Source organism: Cervus canadensis, chromosome 21 (genome assembly GCF_019320065.1).
Source record: "Cervus canadensis isolate Bull #8, Minnesota chromosome 21, ASM1932006v1, whole genome shotgun sequence".
In the NCBI taxonomy this organism is placed as follows: Eukaryota; Metazoa; Chordata; class Mammalia; order Artiodactyla; family Cervidae; genus Cervus; species Cervus canadensis.
Window position 1 is genome coordinate 14,037,384 of NC_057406.1, and position 21,234 is coordinate 14,058,617.

At 46.5% G+C, this 21,234-nt stretch overlaps 1 protein-coding gene across 1 annotated transcript; it reads left to right on the forward strand.

Annotated features, from left to right (window-relative positions):
- The first annotated feature begins 10 nt into the window (after positions 1-10).
- On the forward strand, positions 11-20,768 carry NDUFA9 (NADH:ubiquinone oxidoreductase subunit A9). Its single transcript, XM_043440863.1, has 11 exons — positions 11-153; positions 5,896-6,066; positions 6,950-7,047; positions 8,363-8,454; positions 9,694-9,835; positions 12,244-12,346; positions 12,843-12,910; positions 14,064-14,140; positions 15,781-15,876; positions 17,817-17,883; positions 20,479-20,768. Exons 1-11 carry the CDS (start codon positions 105-107, stop codon positions 20,656-20,658), a joined length of 1,143 nt encoding a protein of 380 aa, XP_043296798.1. The 5' UTR covers positions 11-104; the 3' UTR covers positions 20,659-20,768.
- Positions 20,769-21,234: the final 466 nt, after the last annotated feature.

Here is a 21,234-nt window from a genome sequence, read left to right on the forward strand (position 1 = left end):
CATTCCAGGTTGGCGCCTGCGCAGATGGCCGGGAGGATGCCTTTTGACCCAGCCTGGTAGCCGTAGTCGGCTGGAGCACCGGCCGCGGTGGATCCTGGGAGAAGATGGCGGCCGCCGTTCACCCCCGAGTTGTCCGGGTCCTGCCAATGTCACGTAAGTGTCACCGGGAACGGCGGCCCCGGATGGGGAGTCCGAGATGCGGATCTAAAGTTTTGGAAGTGGCGCCGTGCTGCAGCGGTCGCGCTGAGTCGTGGGCCCCCTGGTTTTTCTAGGTCCGCAGCTGCCTCTGTCCGGTTTCTCCTTTCTCTCTCCTCCGGCTCATACATTAAGTTGTGCCCTTGGGAAGGGGTCTTCGCGGAGAGAATGTGGGCAACGCGAAGGGAAGAGGAGAAAGAAGAGGAGAAAGTGGGGGGCATGTAAAGGATCCAAAGACTCAGAGTACTGATACGGCTGTAAGGTTGTTGTTTAGTTGCTTAGTCGTGTCCGACTCTTTTGAGACCCCAAGAACTGTAGTCCACCAGACTTCATTGTCCATGGGATTCTCCAGCTAAGAATACCGGAGTGGGTCGCCATTCCCTTCTCCAGGGGATCTTTCCGACCCAGGGATCGAACTCAAGTTTCCGGTGTCTTCTGCATTGGCAGGCGGATTCGTTACCACTGAGCCACCGGGGAAGCCTTGATTTTGGTGTTATAAGAAATATTGGGTAGAGAAAGAGACATGCCTGTATGATATCGTTTATATGTAGAATCTAAAAAATAATGATGTAAATGATGAACTTATTTACAAAACAGAAACAGACTCACAGACATAGACAAGGAGCTTATGTTTACCAGGGGAAAGGGTGGGTGCGGGGGATAGTTAGCGAGTTTGGGACTGACACGTACACACTGCTATGTTTAACACCGATTGGCTCAGATGACAGAATCCGCCTGCGATGTGGGAGACCTGGGTTCGATCCTGGTTTGGGAAGATCTCCTGGAGATGGGCATGGCAACCCACTCCAGTATTCTTGCCTGGAGAATCCCCATGGACAGAGGAGCCTGGCGGACTACAGTCCATGGGGTCGCAAAGAGTCAGACAGAACTGAGCGACTAAGCACAGCGCAACCAAGGACCTACTGTATAGTGCAGAGAACTCTGCTCCACGTTATGTAACAACCTAAATGGGAAGAGAGTTTGAAAAGAATAGATGTAAGTCTATGTATAACTGAATCACTTTGCTGTACGCCTGGAACGAACACAGCATTGTTAGTCAACTATACTCCAATATACAGGATTTTTTTTTTTTTTAAAGAAAGAAATATTGAGGGGCAGGATAGGAATCTGAAATGGATGGGAAAAAAAGGGATAGTGGAGAAAAGATTGACTTTGTGAAAACTCTTAATCCGTTTTAACTTCAGATTCTGTGTATGACAGTGGAAATGATCATACCACCACATCAGGGAGTTTCTGAGAAGATTCGATGAAGTAGTGTTGATAGTAGTACTTTTCCAAATCAAAAGCATTTCTCAAAGGTGGAGTGTGTTCTGAGGAGGCATTGAGGCCTGGAGGAGTGAGGGATGCTCAGGAGAGAAGAATTAGGAGATTGGTGGAAAATAAAGGAAGAAGAATAAAGGAACACTTTAAGATTTGTATAAGTAGAGTTTATTGTCCCTCCTGTTCTGATTGGATCCTCTATGGTCCTCAAATTGAAAGCACACATTTGCTCTTCCACTCACTGAGACTAGAAAAGCAAGGAAATTAGGAGTACAGTTACACTTCATCATTATTTCACTCTCCTATCCTTCATAAACATGCCCTATGTCAGTCTCCAAAAATTGCATTTTCCCATTGTGTATTTCAGTTATTACAGAATATCATTTGCTCTCAAAATTAGGTGCATGTCAGAATCATTCTTAGAGCTTTATAATATTAAACAGAAATAGGGACTCACTGAAGAGCTATTGAATCAGAATTTTTGAGACTGGCTTCTTCCACCTTATATTTTAAAAAGCTCCACAGGTAGTTCTAATGCTCAGCCGAGGTGAGAGCATTAGTATTTGGGGGATTCCTTTTTATTTTCCATCTTGGGTAGAACAATTCCACACCATTGGGCAGGTGCTTGGTGCACACCATTTACAGTGGATGATTTCTTAGCCTGACTTCTTTGCAAAGACATTTGCTGGATCTTGTTAAACTGTTACATTGGTGTCACGTAATGTAGGTTGTGAATCAGATAACTGCAATTTACTGAGTACCTGCTGTCGGCTAACCACAGTCGTAGACATTTACATACATTTCTTTTTCCCTTTAACTCATTTTTTTTTTTTCCTAACTGATGCCGTAGCTTGTACTCTTTACCACTCTGCTTTGTTGTCTCTGGTAAAGTAAGCTTTTGAGTAAACTCTGGAGAGTTCAGTCTAGTGTGTAATGTAATCAAAACACTACAGAACTGTGTAAAACACTGTGAAATGCAGAGACTATTAAGTACCAGAGGAAATCAGAAAAGGGAAAGATTAGATCATTTGAAATTGGGAGGGAAAATTGGAAGGCTCATGGAGAACTGCAGTACTTCCACTGATTTTTGTTTGTTTAGAGCTGTTATGATCTGGAGAGTCAGAGGGGTTGGGCTTTTTCCTGGTACTGGCAAGGACAAGGGGGTGAGAAGGGCAGCAGGAAGTAGAATTCTTTGGAGGCAGTGAAATGACTTCTTGAAGATCTGAAACAGTAGGAAAGGAGGTTGAATACCTCCTTGGCATATATGCCAAGTCGCCTCTGTTGTGTCTGACTCTTTATGACCCCATGGACTGTAGCCCGCCAGGTTCCTCTGTCCATGGGATTTCCCAGGCAAGATACTGGAGTGGGTTGCCATGCCCTCCTCCAGGGGAACTTCCCAACTCAGGGATCGAATCCATGTCTCTTACGTCTCCTGCATTTGTAAGCAGGTTCTTTACCACTAGTGCTACCTGGGAATCCCCATTAGATGGAATCAAGTAATGGAGACCTTTGAAAGCCAAGCAGAACGTAGACCAGTTGTCTTCCAAATGGGTTTTGTAAGAAGAACCAGTGATATATAAAAATACAGTATTAGGACTTAAAAAAAAATGTTTTCTGTAATAGTAATACCTAACACATAGTTCAAACTACATACCAGACACTTTTCTAAGTGCTTTCGTATATATTGTATAACGTGTATAACATATTGGAACTACATAGAAGGTGCATGTAATTTACAAATGATACTTTAAAAAAAACCCACTAATGCAATGTGCCAGCAAATGTGTTTGGAGACTGTTGGTTTAGATATTAAGTAGGAAACCAAAGTAGGTTTGATGAATAAAGAATCTTATTTCCCTGATGGTGTTCCCAGTAAATGGAAGAAAATGGAGAGCCTGGAGTCAGAGGGTAATAACTTGTATTTGTGGAGGACCTCAGGTGGTGCTAGTGGTAAAGAACCTGCCTGCCAATGCAGGAGACAGAGGCGATCCCTGAGTCAGGAAGATTCCCTGGAGAAGAAAATGGCAATCCACTCCAGTATTCTTGCCTGGAGAGTCACATGGACAGAGGAGCCTGGCGGGCTACAGTGGTGAAAAGTCAGGGGTCGTGAGGAGTCAGGCAGACCGAGCACCCATGAGCGTGCATACAGTGTGCAAGGTACATACATGTGCAAGGTCCTTACCCATTTATTATTAATGTTCATGTCAGCCCTCTAAAATGTAAGCTCCATGCGGCCAGGGACTTTGTCTTTTTTACTGTGCTAGTCACAGTTTCTTGAATAGTGCTTGGTCTGTAATTGTTGAAAAAACAACTGTGTGAGGTGAGTGTAACATTACCTTCTGGGAATTTTCACAGTAATACTATCAATGAATGAAAGTAACTGTTCCTCACGAAATGCTTCATGTATGCTGGGGTAACGTACTACATGCTTTGTACACATTTACTCTAATCCTCTAGGACCCTTGGAGATGTTCATACCTTGACTCTGGTAATTTTCCCGATTCTGTTTGTTCTGGTCTTTATCCTGTGCCCTAACTTCCTTACTCATTATTCTGATCATTCCCTTTCATACATTCTCAACTCCCCAGTCTGCATCCCTTTGTCATAAAAGAAAGAAAAAAAAAAAATAATCAATGCTGATTAAATCAAGGTTTCTACATATTTCCTGCCTGCTCCCGAGAGCTGAGCTAAGGAACACTCCACATGAATTGACTGTTCCTATTTTAAATTCATGAATAAAAATCTCAAGTCAATTTTCAGCATATTTTTCTGGGAAATTTGCTTTCCCTTTCCCCATATGACTAGTTAATGTTGCCAGTCTCCTAAGACTTCTAGCACGTGCTCCTGTCCTATTCTCAGCTTTACAGAGAATGCGAAGGAGTCAGATGGGAACCATCTTTTCCGCACTGTAAAAATCTGAGGGCTGAGTTGGGGTGATTCTCTGCTTTCCCTCCTCTTACAGTGGATGAGCTTCTGGTCTGATGGAAGCCCAGTCAGTTCCCTCCCTTGGCCTTTGGTCCCTTCCTCCCTTCCCTCTTCTTCCCTCTCCTGGGTCATTAACATTTCCCCTCTGCTGGGTGTTTTCCGTTAGCATATAAATATGTTATAATAGCTCATGTTAAACAAACCCTTCCTGTCCTGTTTTTCTTAGTCCCTTTTCACTGCATCCCCCAAGAAGAATTTTCAATATTCCTCTTAGGACCTCCCCACTGCACTCCTCCTCCAGAAAAATTGTTCTTGTTCAGGCCACTTAGAGGCAACATCTTCTAGATCGTAGCGTCCTCTGCTCCCTGCTTATTTCCCTTTTCAGCAGCGTTTGACAGAGTTAACTCTTCTCTCCATCCATCACTCTCTTCATTTGACTTCTGGATCACCATTTTCTTTTGTTTTCTCTCTTTTTCAATCCCCTTTGCTGGCTCTTTGGTTTAGTCACAGAACCTCTCCGAGCTATGGTTTTCTGGTGTGCAAAGTGGTAGTAAAGATAATGTGAAATAAAATAATACCTAAGAGTGATGCTGGATGCCTCTGTAAGTTTAGGTGTTATTTAGATATTATTATTTTGTTACCATTATGTGTCTGATCTGCAGTGTTTGTTTTTAATCTCTGTGGTTTCAGTAACTGTTTGGTAAGCTAGGCTCTTTCTCCAATTCCACACTTTTAGATAGGGAAAAGCAGTGGTTTCTGGGCAGTCATCGCTAGTAAGCAGACACAGACTTACTTTCTTAGTAGCTTACTCATCAACTTTGGATGATTTTCAGTAGTGTTGTACTAAAGAGTACAGTCTGAATTGCACTCTTAAAAAAAAAAAATCATCTTTTATCTCTGCCTCCAGTCCATATCATCAACTCTACTTTCATTCATCATCACAGACTGTTTCACAGTCTGTTCCAGGTGCATCTTTTGCTGTTCCCTGCACTGGGCTTATTCATTTCTACTTCTGCATTGTTAGATGTGTTAGGTGTTTCACGTGGAAATCTATCTTTTTTGTCATTACTCACTCAGACCTTTCTTAGAATGCTTTATCCAGGAATCCTTCCTCAAGGTCATTTAACTTATGGTGCCTTTAGTTTGCATTCTTTCTGCTCATTTCATGGGGAGGTTTATACCCTCTTAATTTGTAACTGCTGATTATTTTTCGTAAGGTGATTTATCTTTCTAGGTAAATTATAGCCCATAGGACAGGGAGTTTGCTTTCTGATCTTTATACAGTTTTCCTTATGTCCTGTGGATTCTTTATTGCAGTCATTTGTATTTATTATTGTGGTTGGCACTTCAGTTATAACTTGTAATTCAAAAGTTAACTTTGCACTGTTCCCTAAGTAAGTGAAAATACTGAGAGCAAAATAATGTTGCATTTCCAGGAAAAGAAGCTCTCTGTATTCATGGTCACTTTTATGTGTGTTCTGGGTTTTCTTCAAGGTTCTTCTGTTCCTGCCCTAGCCGCCTCTGTGTTTCACGGCCCACCCCAGCGCCAGCTTCATCATGCAGTCATACCGCATGGCAGAGGTGGGCGTTCCTCTGTCAGTGGGATCGTGGCCACTGTGTTTGGAGCAACAGGATTCCTGGGCCGCTATGTCGTCAACCACCTTGGTAAGTCAAGTTCCTCAAGTTCAACAAACTCCAAAGCTCTTTATTATGTTTACGTACTGAGAAACTGTGAGCTCTGTTTCTTTTCATTGTCACAGTGTTTTGAATTCCTCCTATCTTGGATTTATGTTAGTTTTGGACTCCTGTACATTCAGAGCAGGCACAGACTTCTTATACAGGACATTAATACAGAAATAGGGAACCCTGAAAAATTACAACATCTCTGTTGCTCTTATGTGCTCCGTTGTGTCTGACTCTGCAACCCCATGGATTGTAGCCCTCAGGCCCCTCTGTTCATGAGGTTTCCCAGGCAAGAATAGTGGAGTGGGTTGCCATGCCCTTCTCCAGGGGATCTTCCCCACCCAGGGATCAAACCCATGTCTCTTGTGTCTCCTGCTTTGGCAGGTGGGTTCTTTACTGCTACACCAGTTGGGAAGCCCTATGACATCTCGAGCATAATGGCAAAATATGTTTTTAAAATTAAGCATAGAATTGATTCACGTATCATACTAGAATATTCATTGGAAGGATGGATGATGAAGCTGAAGCTCCAGTACTTCAGCCGACTGATGCGAAGAGCCGACTCATTAGAAAAGACCCTGATGCTGGGAAAGGTTGAAGGCAGGAGAAGGGGATGACAGAGGATGAGATGGTTGGATGGCATCACCGACTCAATAGACCTGAATTTGAGCAAGCTCCAGGAGTTGGTGAAGGACAGGGAAGCCTGGCGTGCTGCAGTCCATGGGGTCCCAAAGAGTCGGACACAACTGAGCGACTGAAGAACAGCAACAGTCACACTAGAACTGAAATGTTTACAAAGTCACTGCTGTATAATGTAATTGTATTATGTTAACGTTGATCCTTGCTTCAACCCGTTCTTTTCTAGGTCGCATGGGGTCACAGGTGATTGTCCCCTACCGGTGTGAGCCATATGACACCATGCACCTTCGTCCCATGGGTGACCTGGGCCAGATCATCTTTATGGTGAGAGCCCGGGTTACTGATCATGGGAGCCGACTAATGTAAACCGCTAAGGTCATTTCTGGGAGAGAGAGGCAGTATAACCAAGCAGCAGTTTCCTTCCAAAGTAGACCAAGGGTGTCCTCCATTCACAGGCCATTCTTGTAAACCCTGGTCCAGCACTTAGCAGACTTTTTCCCTAATGAACCAGACAGGAAATATTTTAAGCTCTGCAGGTCTTGATTGCTCAGCTCTGCCCTTGTAGTTTGAAAGCAGCCATGTATGTGCTTAGTCGCTAAGTCATGTCCGACCCTTTGCGACCCCCTGGACTGTGTCCCACCAGGCTGCTCTGTCCGTGGAATTTCCCAGGCAAGAATACTGCAGTGCATGGTCATTTCCTTCTTCAGAGGATCTTCCCGACGCAGGGATTGACCTGCATCTCCTGCACTGGCAGGACAGCCATAGACAGTATGTGAACAAATGGGAGTGGCAGTGTTCCGAGAAAACTATTTACAAAGTTAGATTGCAGGCTGGATTTGCCTGGGGTCATAGTTTGCCAGCCCCTGCTCTTAACCCATGCTGGACAGTAACCTTTGGCCACATTGGCTCTTGAGCCCTTGAAATGTCACTTGGTCTGGATTGAGGTATGCCATAAATGAAAGATTTGGTTCGAAGGCAATACTATTCAATATATTGTTAATAATTTTTCACATTTATCACATATTGAAATAGTATTTTGAGTATATTGGGTCCAATAAGGTAAATTACTAAAATGAATTTCACCTGTTTCTTTTCATTCTTTTAAATGAGGATAATAGAAAAATCAGAATTACTTGTGTTCCTCATGTTATATTTCTCCTGGACAGTGTTTCTCTAGACAGAGAATTACAAATAGGGTGATTTATAACCTGGCTAGCTTTGCATAGACTTCACTTGAAACACTTCTTCCTGAGCATTCCATGTTGTTACTCTTCAACCTTCAGGTTCTTCCTCTAGGCCAATAGTTGCCAGTAGGGCAGGGCAGAGGGGTGGGCTGGGGAGAGCCTTCAAGGGAGTGGTGAAAAAGGGAGTGTGTGGCCCTTTTTGTTTGTCACGTGACTGGCGTCCACATGGTTTATTAGGTGGGCACCAGGGATGCTGAGCATCCTCAGGTGCACAGGCCGGTCCTTCCCACGAAGAACTGTGCTGTCCCAGTGCCCGCAGTTTCTGTGGAGAAACACTCGGGGCCTGGGTGCTTGGCTCAGCTGTTCACACAGCTGGCTTCTCTTTCATCTTCCTGCCTGGGCCTGCACTCTTCCACTGACACACTTTCCTCTTTTAAAAAATGTTTGTGTTACAGGACTGGAACGGGAGAGACAAGGACTCAATCCGAAGAGCCGTGGAGCACAGCAGCGTGGTCATCAATCTGGTCGGGCGCGAGTGGGAAACCAGGTGAGTCTCCGACTCCCGTTGCTTCTTTGCAAAGCGGGCTGAGGGCTCAGTGGACGTTTCTTGGTGGCACGTAGCATGCCAGGGATTGTAGTTGTGACATTTTTAGTTAGTTCATCAGTGTTGATTGAACAACCTTTTCACACCCAGGGGCCACCCTCCCCACTTGACCCCTCCCTTCTTCCCATACACCCCCACCCCCCCGACCCCCCAGCTGGGGATTTAGTTGGTGGTAAGTCCAGTGTGCAGACATTGTGACATGCTGCTCATGAAAAACCAGTATAAACGGTGTGAGTGCAGTGGGTGTTACCACCTTGCCGGCATCACCACTGGGGGTCCTGTGTTTGGATCTTTCCAGCTGGGGGGATAGGAAGGAGGGTTTTCCTGTTCCCCAGACTGACAAGCTGCACACTGGTTTTTCTCGTGTGAGCAGTGTTCTCAGTCTGTTCTCCATGTTGTTAATCAAGGATAGCATGAGTGCCTGTTTGAGTTATTTTTAGCCCTTGTGTGTGTTGTTTATCAACAGGTAAGGTTGTGTGTTGTTTTTTTTTTTTTTTAGGTTGTGTTTTTTTTAACTTTTTATTTTGTATTGAGGTATAGCCCATTAACAATGCTGTGACAGTTTCAAGCGCACAGCCAAAGGGATTTTAATCCTGCGGTTCCACAGCGCTTTGTTCATGCCCCTTTCTCCGCACTTGTGAAAGTTTAGCTTTGATGTATTTAAGGTATGTCTGCCTTGTCACATATTTTTAAGTTCTCTGATGACTTGCGGGTCTTATTCAGCCTCATTAGCCCCCGAGATGACTATCATAGCCCTTTGTACAGAGCAGGCACTTAGTTTATGTTATTGCATCAAATTGGTGAGTGATTTTTTTTTTTTTTTTATAGTTTCCTTTTTTCCTCTCTGAGGGAAACAAAGGCCCAGGAGTAAGAAGTGATTTCCCCTCCAGCACCCAGCACATCCCCCCTCCCCACTCAAACAGTGCAGCCAGACATTGTTAAAAGGCAATACCTGTGCTGTTTGATCACTTATAGTCAGCCTGACATTAGGTATGGGAGTGACAATGAGCAGGCCTGTAAAATTTTAGAAAAATTTATTACCTTTGACTTTGGGTTAAATCGTTGCTATTTAAAAGCTTAACTATTATGAATCCCAGCAATCATATAGAAACCAGCTTATCATAGAAAGCTTTGCAATCCCAAGTCAAGTGTTCTTAACCACCCCCTGTCTTTTCTTTCCAGAAACTTTGACTTTGAGGATGTTTTTGTCAAGATTCCCCAAGCCATCGCTCAAGTGTCTAAAGAAGCTGGAGTTGAGAAATTTATTCACATTTCCCATCTGAATGCTGATATTAAGAGCTCTTCTAAGTATCTGAGAAACAAGGTACAGAACAAGTCAATTTGGAAAGTGGTTCACAGAGCTTGGGTTTCTTGGCCCCTTAGGGGCATGAGTTAAGTGAGAAAGTTTCCTCACTGACGTGTCCAGAATTAGGGGATTTCTAGTTCTCATGTCCAGGGTGTGATTGTTGTGTGGGTGAGGCGTGGTTGAGTGTCTTCTGTTTGCAGGGAACTGTGCTAAGCGGCTGCAGAGATGGGTGGCTCATCCTGTTACCTGCCCTCAAGTGTGTAAAGTTTCTTAGCGCGTAACAGAATTACAGGCAAACACAAAACGTAGAGTCTGATTCCTATACCAGAGTCATACCCGTGTCACCCAGAAAAGCTCAAGGACCGTCTTTCTTTCTCTGACCCTTGCATAGTCATGTCTTATGCCTTTGGAGGAGTGATGTGAAAGCTGGGGTGACAGGATGAATATTTGTCAGGGACGATGGCTGTTGACATTGTAGTTAGCCTTCCTGGACTCCCAGAAACCCCACTGTGGTCCCAGTTGTGCCTGGAAATGGACCAGCCTGGTTTGGAGTCGGTCTGTAACCAGAGATGTTTTATCATCAGGGACTCAGGAGGGGCTGCGGTGCCTGGAGCTGCCTTCGGCATTTGTTTCCTCCCATTAGGAGTCTGCTTGGGGTCAGGCTGATAAGGACATCAGAGTTCCTTAACACTGGCTCCAGCTGTTGGATCCACTGTAATCTTTAACTGAGCAAATCATTTATTAAGCACCTTCCGTGTGCTCCATTGTATAGTGGGTGCTGGGGAGACATGGTCTTAGCTCACATCTAGTTTCTAATCCATTGACGAGAATAATTCCACATGCACCAGGTGTTGCAGAGTAGCTTGGGGAATCTTATAAAAACATCCTCAGTATCAAGATTCCTGGAAAGGAAAAATAGGGATTGGTTAAGAATACCTGACTCAGGATTTCAAAGCTGTCTGTGAGAAGCTGGTTTTCATACTGTTGCTCGAATTCATAATATAATAATTAAATGTTTAAATAGCAATGGTTTAACCCAGAGTCAGGAGAGTGATGACAGAGGTGGGCCATGGACTCTAGTCTGGGGCAGATGTCACGAGGGTTGGTATGGAGGAAGGCAGAAACAGTGGACTGGGGTCCTTGGCAGGTGAAGGGTAGCACCTTAGGAGCAGAAGAGCACGGAACAGGCAGGCTGGCAGCCCAGGAGCTTGTCAGTGAAGAGCAGCTCAGAGGAGGGGCGCTTGGGGATGCTCTGATCTGTGTCATCCAAGTTGAGAGTCGGGGAGTGGGGTGGAGACGAGGTTTCTGGAGTTGAGAAGCTCAAGAAACCGAGGTCTGAGTCCCCTGGGGCTCGAGGTCTGAGTCCCCTGGGGCTCGGATGCCACCCCTGGCGGGCACGGGTGGGAGGGAAGGCCAGGCAAGGTGCTGACTGCTACACGACCGAGGGGCCTGGTCTCAGAAGGGACAGACGATCCCGAGAGAGGGTGTCTGTCGCAGCAGAGGAGGTGCGGCAGGAGGGCCCCGTGCCCGCTCCTCTGGGCCGGCGTGCGCTGCTGCCACTTCCATTGCTGTAGCCTCCTGCACCCCACCCTCCTTTCTCTGGCTTGTTGCTCATAATTGAGACAAACCAGAGAGTCTGTGATTGGAAGGAAACATGGAGGCCAGAACAAAATCTGTTCTGATTTTTCTCCTTCCTTCTTCTGCATAAGATTCCCTGGAAATAAATATGGAAAGAAGCCCAGCAAGAGCTAAACGACACAGGGCTCTTTTGTGTGTTATTTTCTTTTTAAATTCTGTGTACATGAATCCCTGCACTTAACTGCCGGGATTACTTTCCCAGACCCCCGGTGGATGCCTGAAACCGAGGATGGTATAGAACTCTATAGTACACGCTTTGCTTATCCTGTGCATACATACCTGTGATCAAGTTTCATGTATAAATTAGGCACAGAAAGAGACTGACGACAGTAACTACTAATAAAAAAGAGCAGTTGTAATAGATTGTAATAAAAGTGGTGTGAATGCAGCGCCCCCACCCTGTTTCTCGCTCCGCCTGCTAACTGTACTCACCCTTCTTCTCATGATAATGTTGAGATAGATTCTTGTGGCAGCAGGCCCGAGGAGGAGGACCTGAGAGTTCCCCACACCACTCAGAGCAGCGTACGCTTTAAAAACTTAGCAAGTATTTCTGGAATTTTCCATTTAATGTTTTTAGGCTACAGTTGACCGAGGGTAACTGAAAGTGGGAAGCAAAACTGCATATAAGGCGGGGCTGGGGGGGTGGGGTGTGCCTATAACTGAGTGTTATCATACGATGCCCTTAACCTGGAGGAAAGTGTGACCTGGAAGGACCCTCGTGTTCTGATGGTGGAAGGATGGAAGTTTCCCTCACTGACTTCAGAGCTCTGTTTTGTTTGGCTGTCTAGGCTGTTGGAGAGAAGGAAGTGAGAGAGACGTTTCCAGAAGCCACCATCATAAAGCCGTCTGACATCTTTGGCAGAGAGGACAGATTCCTCAATTATTTCGCAAGTAGGTTTTCTTCCTTCCAATAGGAGAGTGACCGTCTTGGTGTCATCTATTAAATACTTCCGTTTTCTGCATATCTGTGGTGCTACATTCATCATACACTACCTTTCTGTTTCCACCTGCGTCTTTTCCTGGGCTTCTTGTGTTGCTGGTCTGTTGGTTAGAATGGGGTGCAGGTAGAGCTCCGTCTTGGGAGTGACCGTGCACTTGGCAGTGCTGAGCAGAAGACAGGTAGCCAAGCCCTTGGTCCTCTCTCCTTGTTCTCCCTGTCCCCAAGTATTTGACTCTTTCACTTCCTATGTTTGTTGTGTGAAGAACAAACAAAGGTGGCGCCTCTTATAAGATCAGTAACTTATGCTACATTTATTTATTTGTATTTATTTAAGCTACATCTATTTATTTTTACTACGCAAAATAGTTATACCAGCTCGGGACACCCAGAGACAGGAGGGTCTTCAGGCAGGTGAGGCCTTCTAAGATGTTGCCTTTTTTCTGCCAGATATCCGCTGGTTTGGTGGTGTCCCTCTTATTTCCTTGGGCAAGAAGACTGTGAAACAGCCAGTATATGTAAGTACCCTGGATAAAGGAGGTTTTGCTGAATTCAAGATTCAGGTGATCGGTTTTCAGGTTTTATCCTAATTCTGTAAGTTCTGACGTTTTTGTCTCTGTCAGATTGCTCTGACTGACTCTCTCTCAGTGTACCTGAGAAGTGCAGGTACCCTGTACGTTTTCACTTGTTCATTCATTCAAGAGAAGTGTTTTGAGGAATATCACTGGGATATTCACAGTGTCACTGGGAATGTCACAGTGCTCACAATACAGGCGTGTGCTGTCCTCACGCTGGCCCCGGTCAGGGGCAGGTCAGCATGGCACTTGTCGGGCAGTGTGATAAGTGCTGACAGGGAGGGGTTTCACGTAGATAGGGCAGAGGACAAATTTGGAGGTCAGGGAAGGGCTCCAAGGAAGTGACATCTTAGGGGAGACCCTGAAGATGACTTGCAACTGGACGGAGGCAGTGGGTGGGGTGGAGTGGCCCAGGCAGAGGGGACCAGATGTCAGGGAGCAGAGGTGAGAACCTTGTGGGTTCCGTGTAGTGATGAACCAGGGTTTCTCAGCTGGAACACTGCACTTTCTGGGTGGGATTACGCTTTGTTGTGGGGCTGGTGTGGGACGGCCTCCAGCCATCAGATGACAGTGGCTCCCCCAAAACTGTGCCGGTTAAAACTCTCCAGGCGTTTGCCCGAGACTCCTGGGGGCCAGAATCACCCCCAGTGAAGACCGTGGGGTCTGATATCATATGGATTATTATTATGTGACATGAGATTATTCTAAAAGTCAAAACGGTGGAATATTGGGTGTCCATGTAGTTCAGCCTAATGCTTTGTGACAGCATGGTGACGTGAGGAGGAGGAGGAGGACGGGGTGAGGTTGGAGCCGGTGGGACAGGCCTGGGCACGGCCTGGAGATAAACACGCCCCCACTGGTGAAAGTATTGATTTCGGTGACCCTTTTACACGGAGCTGATTTGAGTCCTTGAGAAGTGGATTCGTTTAGGAGTTTTCTGAAAGCAGACAGTGATGTCATTTTAATTGCGTTATTTTGTGGTGATTGATGTGGCCTGCTCTCCTTCCTCCCTCTCTTTTTAAAATTCTCTCCCTCATCTCTCTCTGTTGCTCTCTCTTTCAGCAGTTACTGAAACATATGTTATAATTTCTCATAGATTGTGGATGTCACCAAAGGAATTATTAATGCAATTAAAGACCCAGATGCCAGAGGGAAAACTTTTGCCTTTGTTGGGTAAGTGACTGGAGTTTGACTTAAAATTGTACACCCTATTAAAATAAAAGGATTGTGACTTACAATTAGCAATAATTTCTAGACATGCCACTCACAGGTTTATTTGATGCATTTTTCAGAAATGAACGACTTGAAAATACATAAAATAAGTTTATTTACAATGCGATCAAAAAGAACAAAATGTATAAATTTAACAAAAGAAACACAAGTCTTGTATACTGAAAATCACATAGCATTAAGGAGGAAAATGAAGGAAAACCAAAATAAATGGAAAGACATTGCCGTATTCTTGGGTTGGAAGAGTCGATATTGTTAAAATGGCAATTTTCCCCAAATTGATCTGTCTGTTCAACCAAATTTCAAGCAGATTGACAAATTTATTCTAAATATATATGGAAATACAAAAGACCCACCATAGCCAAAAAACCATTTTGACCAAGAAGGATAAACTTGGAGCACTTAAGCTCTCCAATTTGAAAACTTACTCAAAAGCTCTAATTATTAGAACAGTGTGGCACTGGCATAAGAATAGATGTGTAGATCAGTTAAACAGAATTGGTAGTCTAGAAACCAGACTTCATGTTTATGGACAATGAATTTTTGAAGAGGCACCATGGCATTGCAATGGGTAAGCAATCATGTTTTCAACAAACGGTACTATCCACATGTAGAAAGATGCCACAGATTCTGATTTCACACCATACATAAAAAAATTAACTCAAAATAGACCAGGGACCTAACTGTAAGGGTTAAGCTGTAAAGCTTTTGGAAGGAACATTTAAAAATCTTCTAGACCTGGGGTTAGGCAGAAATGTTGTAGATGTGACATCAGAAGCATAGAAACAAGTGGATAAATTAGACTTCATTGAAATTAAAAACTTTTATGCTTCATAAGACATCGTTAAGTAAAGGATGAAATAACAAGATCATCAGCTAAAAGGCAGAATAGGGTGGCAGAGAGAGGTATGTGAAAAATTTGAGGATGGAGAGGAAGATAGGCACCCCCCGAGAAAAGAGGGAAAGAGCACCCCCCCCCCGACCCCAGGAGCACCCAGTAGGACCGCAGAGCAGAGCTGAGCTTCTCCTTGAAGCTCATGATCAGAAATGTAAGGGGAGGCCCAGGAGTATGTTCTCTGCAACTCTGTCTTGCTCAGGGCTCAGGTGCAAAGAAGGCAGATACTTGGATTAACCAGAGAGCGGTTTTGCAGTGCGAGGATGGGAGAGGAGCTGGGGGACGAGGTTTTGCTCAGGACATGTACAGAGGGGTGACTGCAGTGCTGAGCCCTGCAGTCTAAGCCGGGAAGGACACAGCCTCCTGTGTGCCTTTCTCTGTGAGCAGACACTTGGGCCATTCTGAGTCACAGTTAACGGAACTCAAAATGATGGGGATTTGATGTTAAATGAAGAAGACATTACGGAATAGGATGACCTGTGTAATCTTACATTTATAAAAGCAAAAAATGAATAAGGGAATAAGAAGGATATATTAAGTTTATTAGCTTCATCTTTGGTGGGTGGTTTTTCCTTGTGCTAATCTGTATTTCCTATAGGACATACATGTTTTCCATTTTCACAAGAACGATGTTATCTTGTTAAACTAAGAACAGAAGTGTGTGAGTGTGTGAACCTTCTGTTCGTAGGCCCAATCGGTACCTGCTCTTCGACCTCGTGCAGTACATCTTTGCCGTGGCTCACAGGCCCTTCCTGCCGTACCCTTTGCCACACTTTGCCTATCGGTAAGTAAAGCGCTGCTTTTTGTGCTTCTAGAAAAGAGCTAACCGGATGCTTCCCTTTGTGATGCTCTCCCCAGGGGTTATAGAGAGTGTGTCCCTTGTGGTGAAACCTTAGAATCTCTAATGAGGAGGGGCTCCTGACACCTTGATGTCCATCTGGGAAAGAACTAGAAGAGCTTAAGAAAGGGAGTGTGGCTTTGTGGGTGAATAAGCACCATGATAGAAGATGGAATCTGTAGATCTTCACGTTCTCCCACTAGAAGTCCTGGGTGTAATTGGCAGTTATGCTTGGCAGATTGTATAAAGGAGCAGTTAGGTTTCCCTGTTTTATCCACTTGCCCAGGAGTGGGAAAGGGACCCCCCTTCATCAAGGCAGCCTGATTACATGGCTGGGGAAAGAAACCTGGTTGATGTAGCCATTTCCTACAGTTGCCTTGTCTGTTTTTCCTGCTTCTTGCCTCACTCTTTCCCGTGTAGGTTTGTTGTAGTTGTTTAGTTGTTAAGTCGGGTCTGACTCTTTGTGACCCCACAGACTGTAGCCCACGAGGCTCCTCTGTCCATGGGATTTCCCAGGCAAGATACAGGAGTGGGTAGCCTTTCCCTTCTCCAGGGCATCTTCCTGACCCAGGGATCAAACCCACATCTCCTGCATTGGCAGGCGGGTCCTTTACCCCTGAGCTACCAGGGAAGCGCTCTGTATGGAACGATCATGTCACACATTAAGGTCCTGCTCAGGGACACTTTCATGTCGTTTGCCAGAGATTGATGAACCAACATGGCAGCTGACTTCTTCATTCGCTTGGTCACTCAGTCACTCTGCAGACATTTCTTGAATGCCAGCTGTGTCTTAGGCAATATTCTAGGCACTCAGGATGTTATAGGAAACCCTCAAAAAGCCCGTACACTGACAGGTATCAGAAAAATAGAGAATTAGAAGGCTGTGTGATGGTAAGATTCACTGATGTGTTAACATAGAACCAGGGCACAGAGTTGGAGGATTGTAAGCTGTGTTTTTGTGTTTTTTTTTGTTTTGTTTTGTTTTAAGCCAAAACTGTCCTTTTTGCTAGTGAAGTTGGTTGGACAGAATCTGAGGCTTGCTGAGTTCTTAGAGAAATTTTGACCTGTTTTCAGCTTCCTTTTCATTTTTTTCTTACCTCCCATTGGAATGTTTTTCAGGCTTTTAAAAAGTGGCAGAAGCCTGGGTTCAAAGACTTTTTGCGTAAAGGCCCCTTAGGACAGGCAGATTGAAGGAGAGCTGGCCCCATGGTTGCTACTTGGAGCACAGGCTCCTTGCTCCGCCTCCAGTGCTCTGTGGGATGTGGGGACCCCCAGGAATTCCTCGGGTGCCTCCTGTCCCAAGGACACAGAAGACAGGAGCTCAGGTGACAGATGAGGAATCCCCCAGTTTCAGTAGGATGAAGAGATGACACCGAGGAGGCAGGTGGCCCTCTCGTCTGGGTTTTCTCTTGGCTTCCTGATTCAAACCCTAGATCTTAGGCATCTCCTCACTTTTGGATCTCTTGGATCCTCAGGGCCCCTGTCTTAAGGCTCACGCTTTCTATCTTGCATAGCACCTGCCTCGCCCCGCGTCCTTAACAGAAGCATATATGAATATCTGGGGCTTAACTCTGAATTTGACAGGTTTCACTCAATGGTGGATCTGTTTTGTTTGTCTTGTGGGTGGGGCGACTGCACTCTTTCTTGGTTTTCCTGATTCACTGTCCCTTTGGTGGGGCCAAGGAGAGCCGGCTGCGAGGCAGGCAGGCGGGCGGTCGGCTTGAAAGGAGAGGTGACCTCCCAGGCTGGGAGCCAGGAAGTTTGGGTGCTCGTTAGTTTCTTTAAACACACTCAGTGACTTCCCGGCTCCCTGGCAGCATGCCGTGCCTGGCGTGAACAGGGAGCAGAGATGCTCATCACGTGTGCCCTGTTTGTTCCTATTCTAGGTGGGTCGGTCGGCTCTTTGAAATTAGTCCATTTGAACCCTGGACCACGAGGGATAAAGTGGAGCGGGTGAGTATGAGGGTGACCAGCCCCTGCTGGGTGGGTGATGGATGAGCGAGTGTTGAGTTTGCTCCGGGGACCTCCTCGGGGACCTCCTGGGTCAACTCCACGGGCTTGTCTGCAGTCCCTGTGTCTCAGGTCAGCCCCGCCCATGTGCATGAACCTCATCCACACCCAGCCTCTCAGGGCCCTGTCTTGGAGGTTTTCAGTTTTTCTCTCCCCTGGATCATCTCCACCTGCATATAGACATGCCTTCTAGCTCTCTGTGTTAAAGGCCAGAGTCCTGCCCTCGGCCCATACCATCTGCTGCTGCCCTGATCGGCTGTGTCTGTGTACATCAGACTTTCTGGAAGAGTGGGCTGTACCTGGGGCTGCCAGCTTCTCACCTCCTCCCTGCTTTAACCCATTCCTTTCAGCTTTTGTCTCCACTGTCTCCCTAAATGCTCGTTCCAGGTCACCTGTGGTCTCTGCTGCCAGGCCCGGCAGTCAGCACCCTGACCTCCTCTCACCTGCAGGGAGCCGCGCTGATCAGAGGCGGCCTTCCTTCTTCTTGAAGCCCTGACTCCCCTCTGTTCTCCCCGGTTCTCTTGCTTCTCCTGCTCCCTCGATCTCCTTGGCTCACCCTCTGTCCCTGGTCTCTGGTGTTGGGGACCAAGGGCTCTGTCTTCCGCCCTCGTCTGTCCTGGCTCTTTCTCTGGAAGACTCTTACCTCGTTCCGTCTGTACACTCAAGGCGGCAGCTTCAGCTCCCCACCGGGACTGCCCCCCGCGCACCCAGCGGCAAGCCTCCCATCTGTTTAGCTATGTATTCATCATCTGAAACCTGGCTCGTCCAAAACGAGAGCCGCAGACCTGCTTTTCTCCCAGCCCCTCTCAGCTCAGTTGATGGTATCACTGTTCTCTGATGCTCAAACCCAAAATCGAGGATTCTCCCTTGATTCTTTCCTTTCCTAACTCCTCTCCATGTAAACAGGACTGCCGCGTCCTTCCTGCTGGGCTGGTACTGTTCTGTCCTCGACTGTGCTCGAAAAGCAGCCCCCACAACAGTGACTGTGGAGCACTTGAGACGTGGCTTGTGTGATGGCAGAAATAAAATTTGAATTTTGTAAAATTGTAAATTAAAGTCACCGCTTTGGCTGGTGGCTGTTGTTCTGGATGGCACAGACCAGCCTGCTAGGCGACACTCAAGTGTGCCAGCTCGCACCTCCCTCTTCCTACCTTTTTGTTCAACATTTTATTATGGAACTGTTTATCACAGTATTGATAATTTTCCACTTGCAGAAATGTGGAGGGCTGTCTCCCCTCTCCCCACTCCGGTTCAGGCAGTAGGTCATTCCGTCCTCTGGCCTGACTCTGGGTGCCTCTCATCCCCTGCAGTGCGCTGGTCACTGCCTGACTCACTGTCTCCATGCTGGTCTCCCTCACTGGTCATTTGCCCACTGCACATAGAAGTGTTTCTAGGGAGGAAACAAAATAGATACACTCTGCTACCTCTACCTTTGAAAACCTGTTCCCTTTTACTGACAAGCAGCAGCCGTGTTGTCCTCTGAATGTTGTTTAGTCACTCAGTCATGTCTGACTCTGTGCGACCCCATGGACTGTAGCCCGCCAGGCTCCTCCGTCCGTGGGATTCTCCAGGCAAGAATACTGGAGTGGGTTGCCATGCCCTTCTCCAGGGAGTCTTCCCAACCCAGGGATCGAACCCTCTTCTCCTGTATCTCCTGCATTGGCAGGTGGATTCTTTATCACTGAGCCACCTGGGAAGCCTCCTCTGAATGTTACCTGAAAGAGAAGATGAAACAGTCCTTGGAGAACGATGTGAACAGGAGCCGTTCTCCCTGCTATGATGGGCTCGGTCTAGAATCCCAAACCAGTTTCCAGGTGTCCTTTCTATGTTCAAGAAGGATCGGGTGGGAGAGCTGGTGGGCAGGACGCTCTAGTGTGTCTGACGGTTGCACCTCGTCCATTTGTCACTGAGAGTGTTGGGGCAGCAGGCCGGTGGGTTTTGGGTTTGGTCTGGAGGTCACTGGGCAGCTCTCGGGGGAAGGATGGTAGACGTGCCCAGGCTGGAGAGAGGCTTGTTGTTGCTGCGGGTGTACACCCAGCCTTCTGGTTTGCTCGCGGATGAGCTGGGGTTTTTGGAATCTCCGGGCTTCACCTCTTTCCCTCCAAACAATGTGGGTTCGGGTTTTGAGATCCATAGTCAGCATTAGTCAGCCAGGTTAAGGTGAGCTGGAGCGGGTTATTGTTGAGTGATGTTGATTCAGCAAAACCAAGGCAGAAAGCCATGCCTGGAGAACCGGCCAGTCTCATTTCTCTGTTGAGCTTGTGGCTCTGACAGTCTCTCCGCTCCATCCCAGACTGACTGCTCTTTACCCCTCACCCGAGCCCTGCTCTGCGCTCGGGGACAGACCTGGAGCTGACCCGTGGGGCCTGGCCTTTCCTTCTGCACGCAGGCCCTTCTCTGTGCTCTGCTTCTGGTGGTCTCTGCCCCGAATCCACTGAAGCCAGTGAAGTCTCGGCAGCGGGACGCAGGCCGGCTCGCAGGTTGGAGTGTCTGCGAGGCCGGCCCTGAGTGCTCTCGGTGCCTCTTGTCTATCTGCAGATTCACACCACAGACAGGACCCTGCCTCACCTGCCAGGCTTGGAAGACCTGGGCGTTGAGGCCACGCCCCTGGAGCTCAAGGCCATCGAGGTGCTGCGGCGTCACCGCACCTACCGCTGGCTGTCTTCTGAGATCGAGGACGTGCAGCCGACCAAGACGGTCCCCGCTAGTGGCCCCTGAGCTGGCCGTGGCTTTCGGCATCGTTCGGGTCGCTACCCACCAGGCCACCTTCGGCGGAGAATCCTGTATATAGTGAATGAGAGCCTCTATTAAAACCTGAGATGAAATTCTGTGGGCTTGTTTTCTTTCTTGATTTACAAAGGGAGAAACTCAGCCATTTAGAATTTGAGCACAGTTTTCTTTAAATATATATATTTAATACACGTACATCTTTTATTCTCTGAAATGCTGGACGATTTTAATTTCCTTATTATTTATAATAGTGACACATACATCTTCTGTTCTCTGAAATGCTGGAGGATTTGAATTTCCTTCTGTCAGGCCACTTGTGAATGTTCTAGAAGATGAGAACCCCATTTTAAGGTCATAATATTGTGAAGGACCCATGTGATATGTGACTGCCTGTTGACACACGTTAGTTGAGAAAATAGGCAATGTCCCATAAGTAATCCGAATTCATCCACACTTTGGGTATTTTAAAAAAATTACCTTAATGATCTTTGCACACACTTAAAATATCCTACATACACAGAAAAACATTATCCGTAGCCATGGATCCTCAGACTGCCTGCAATA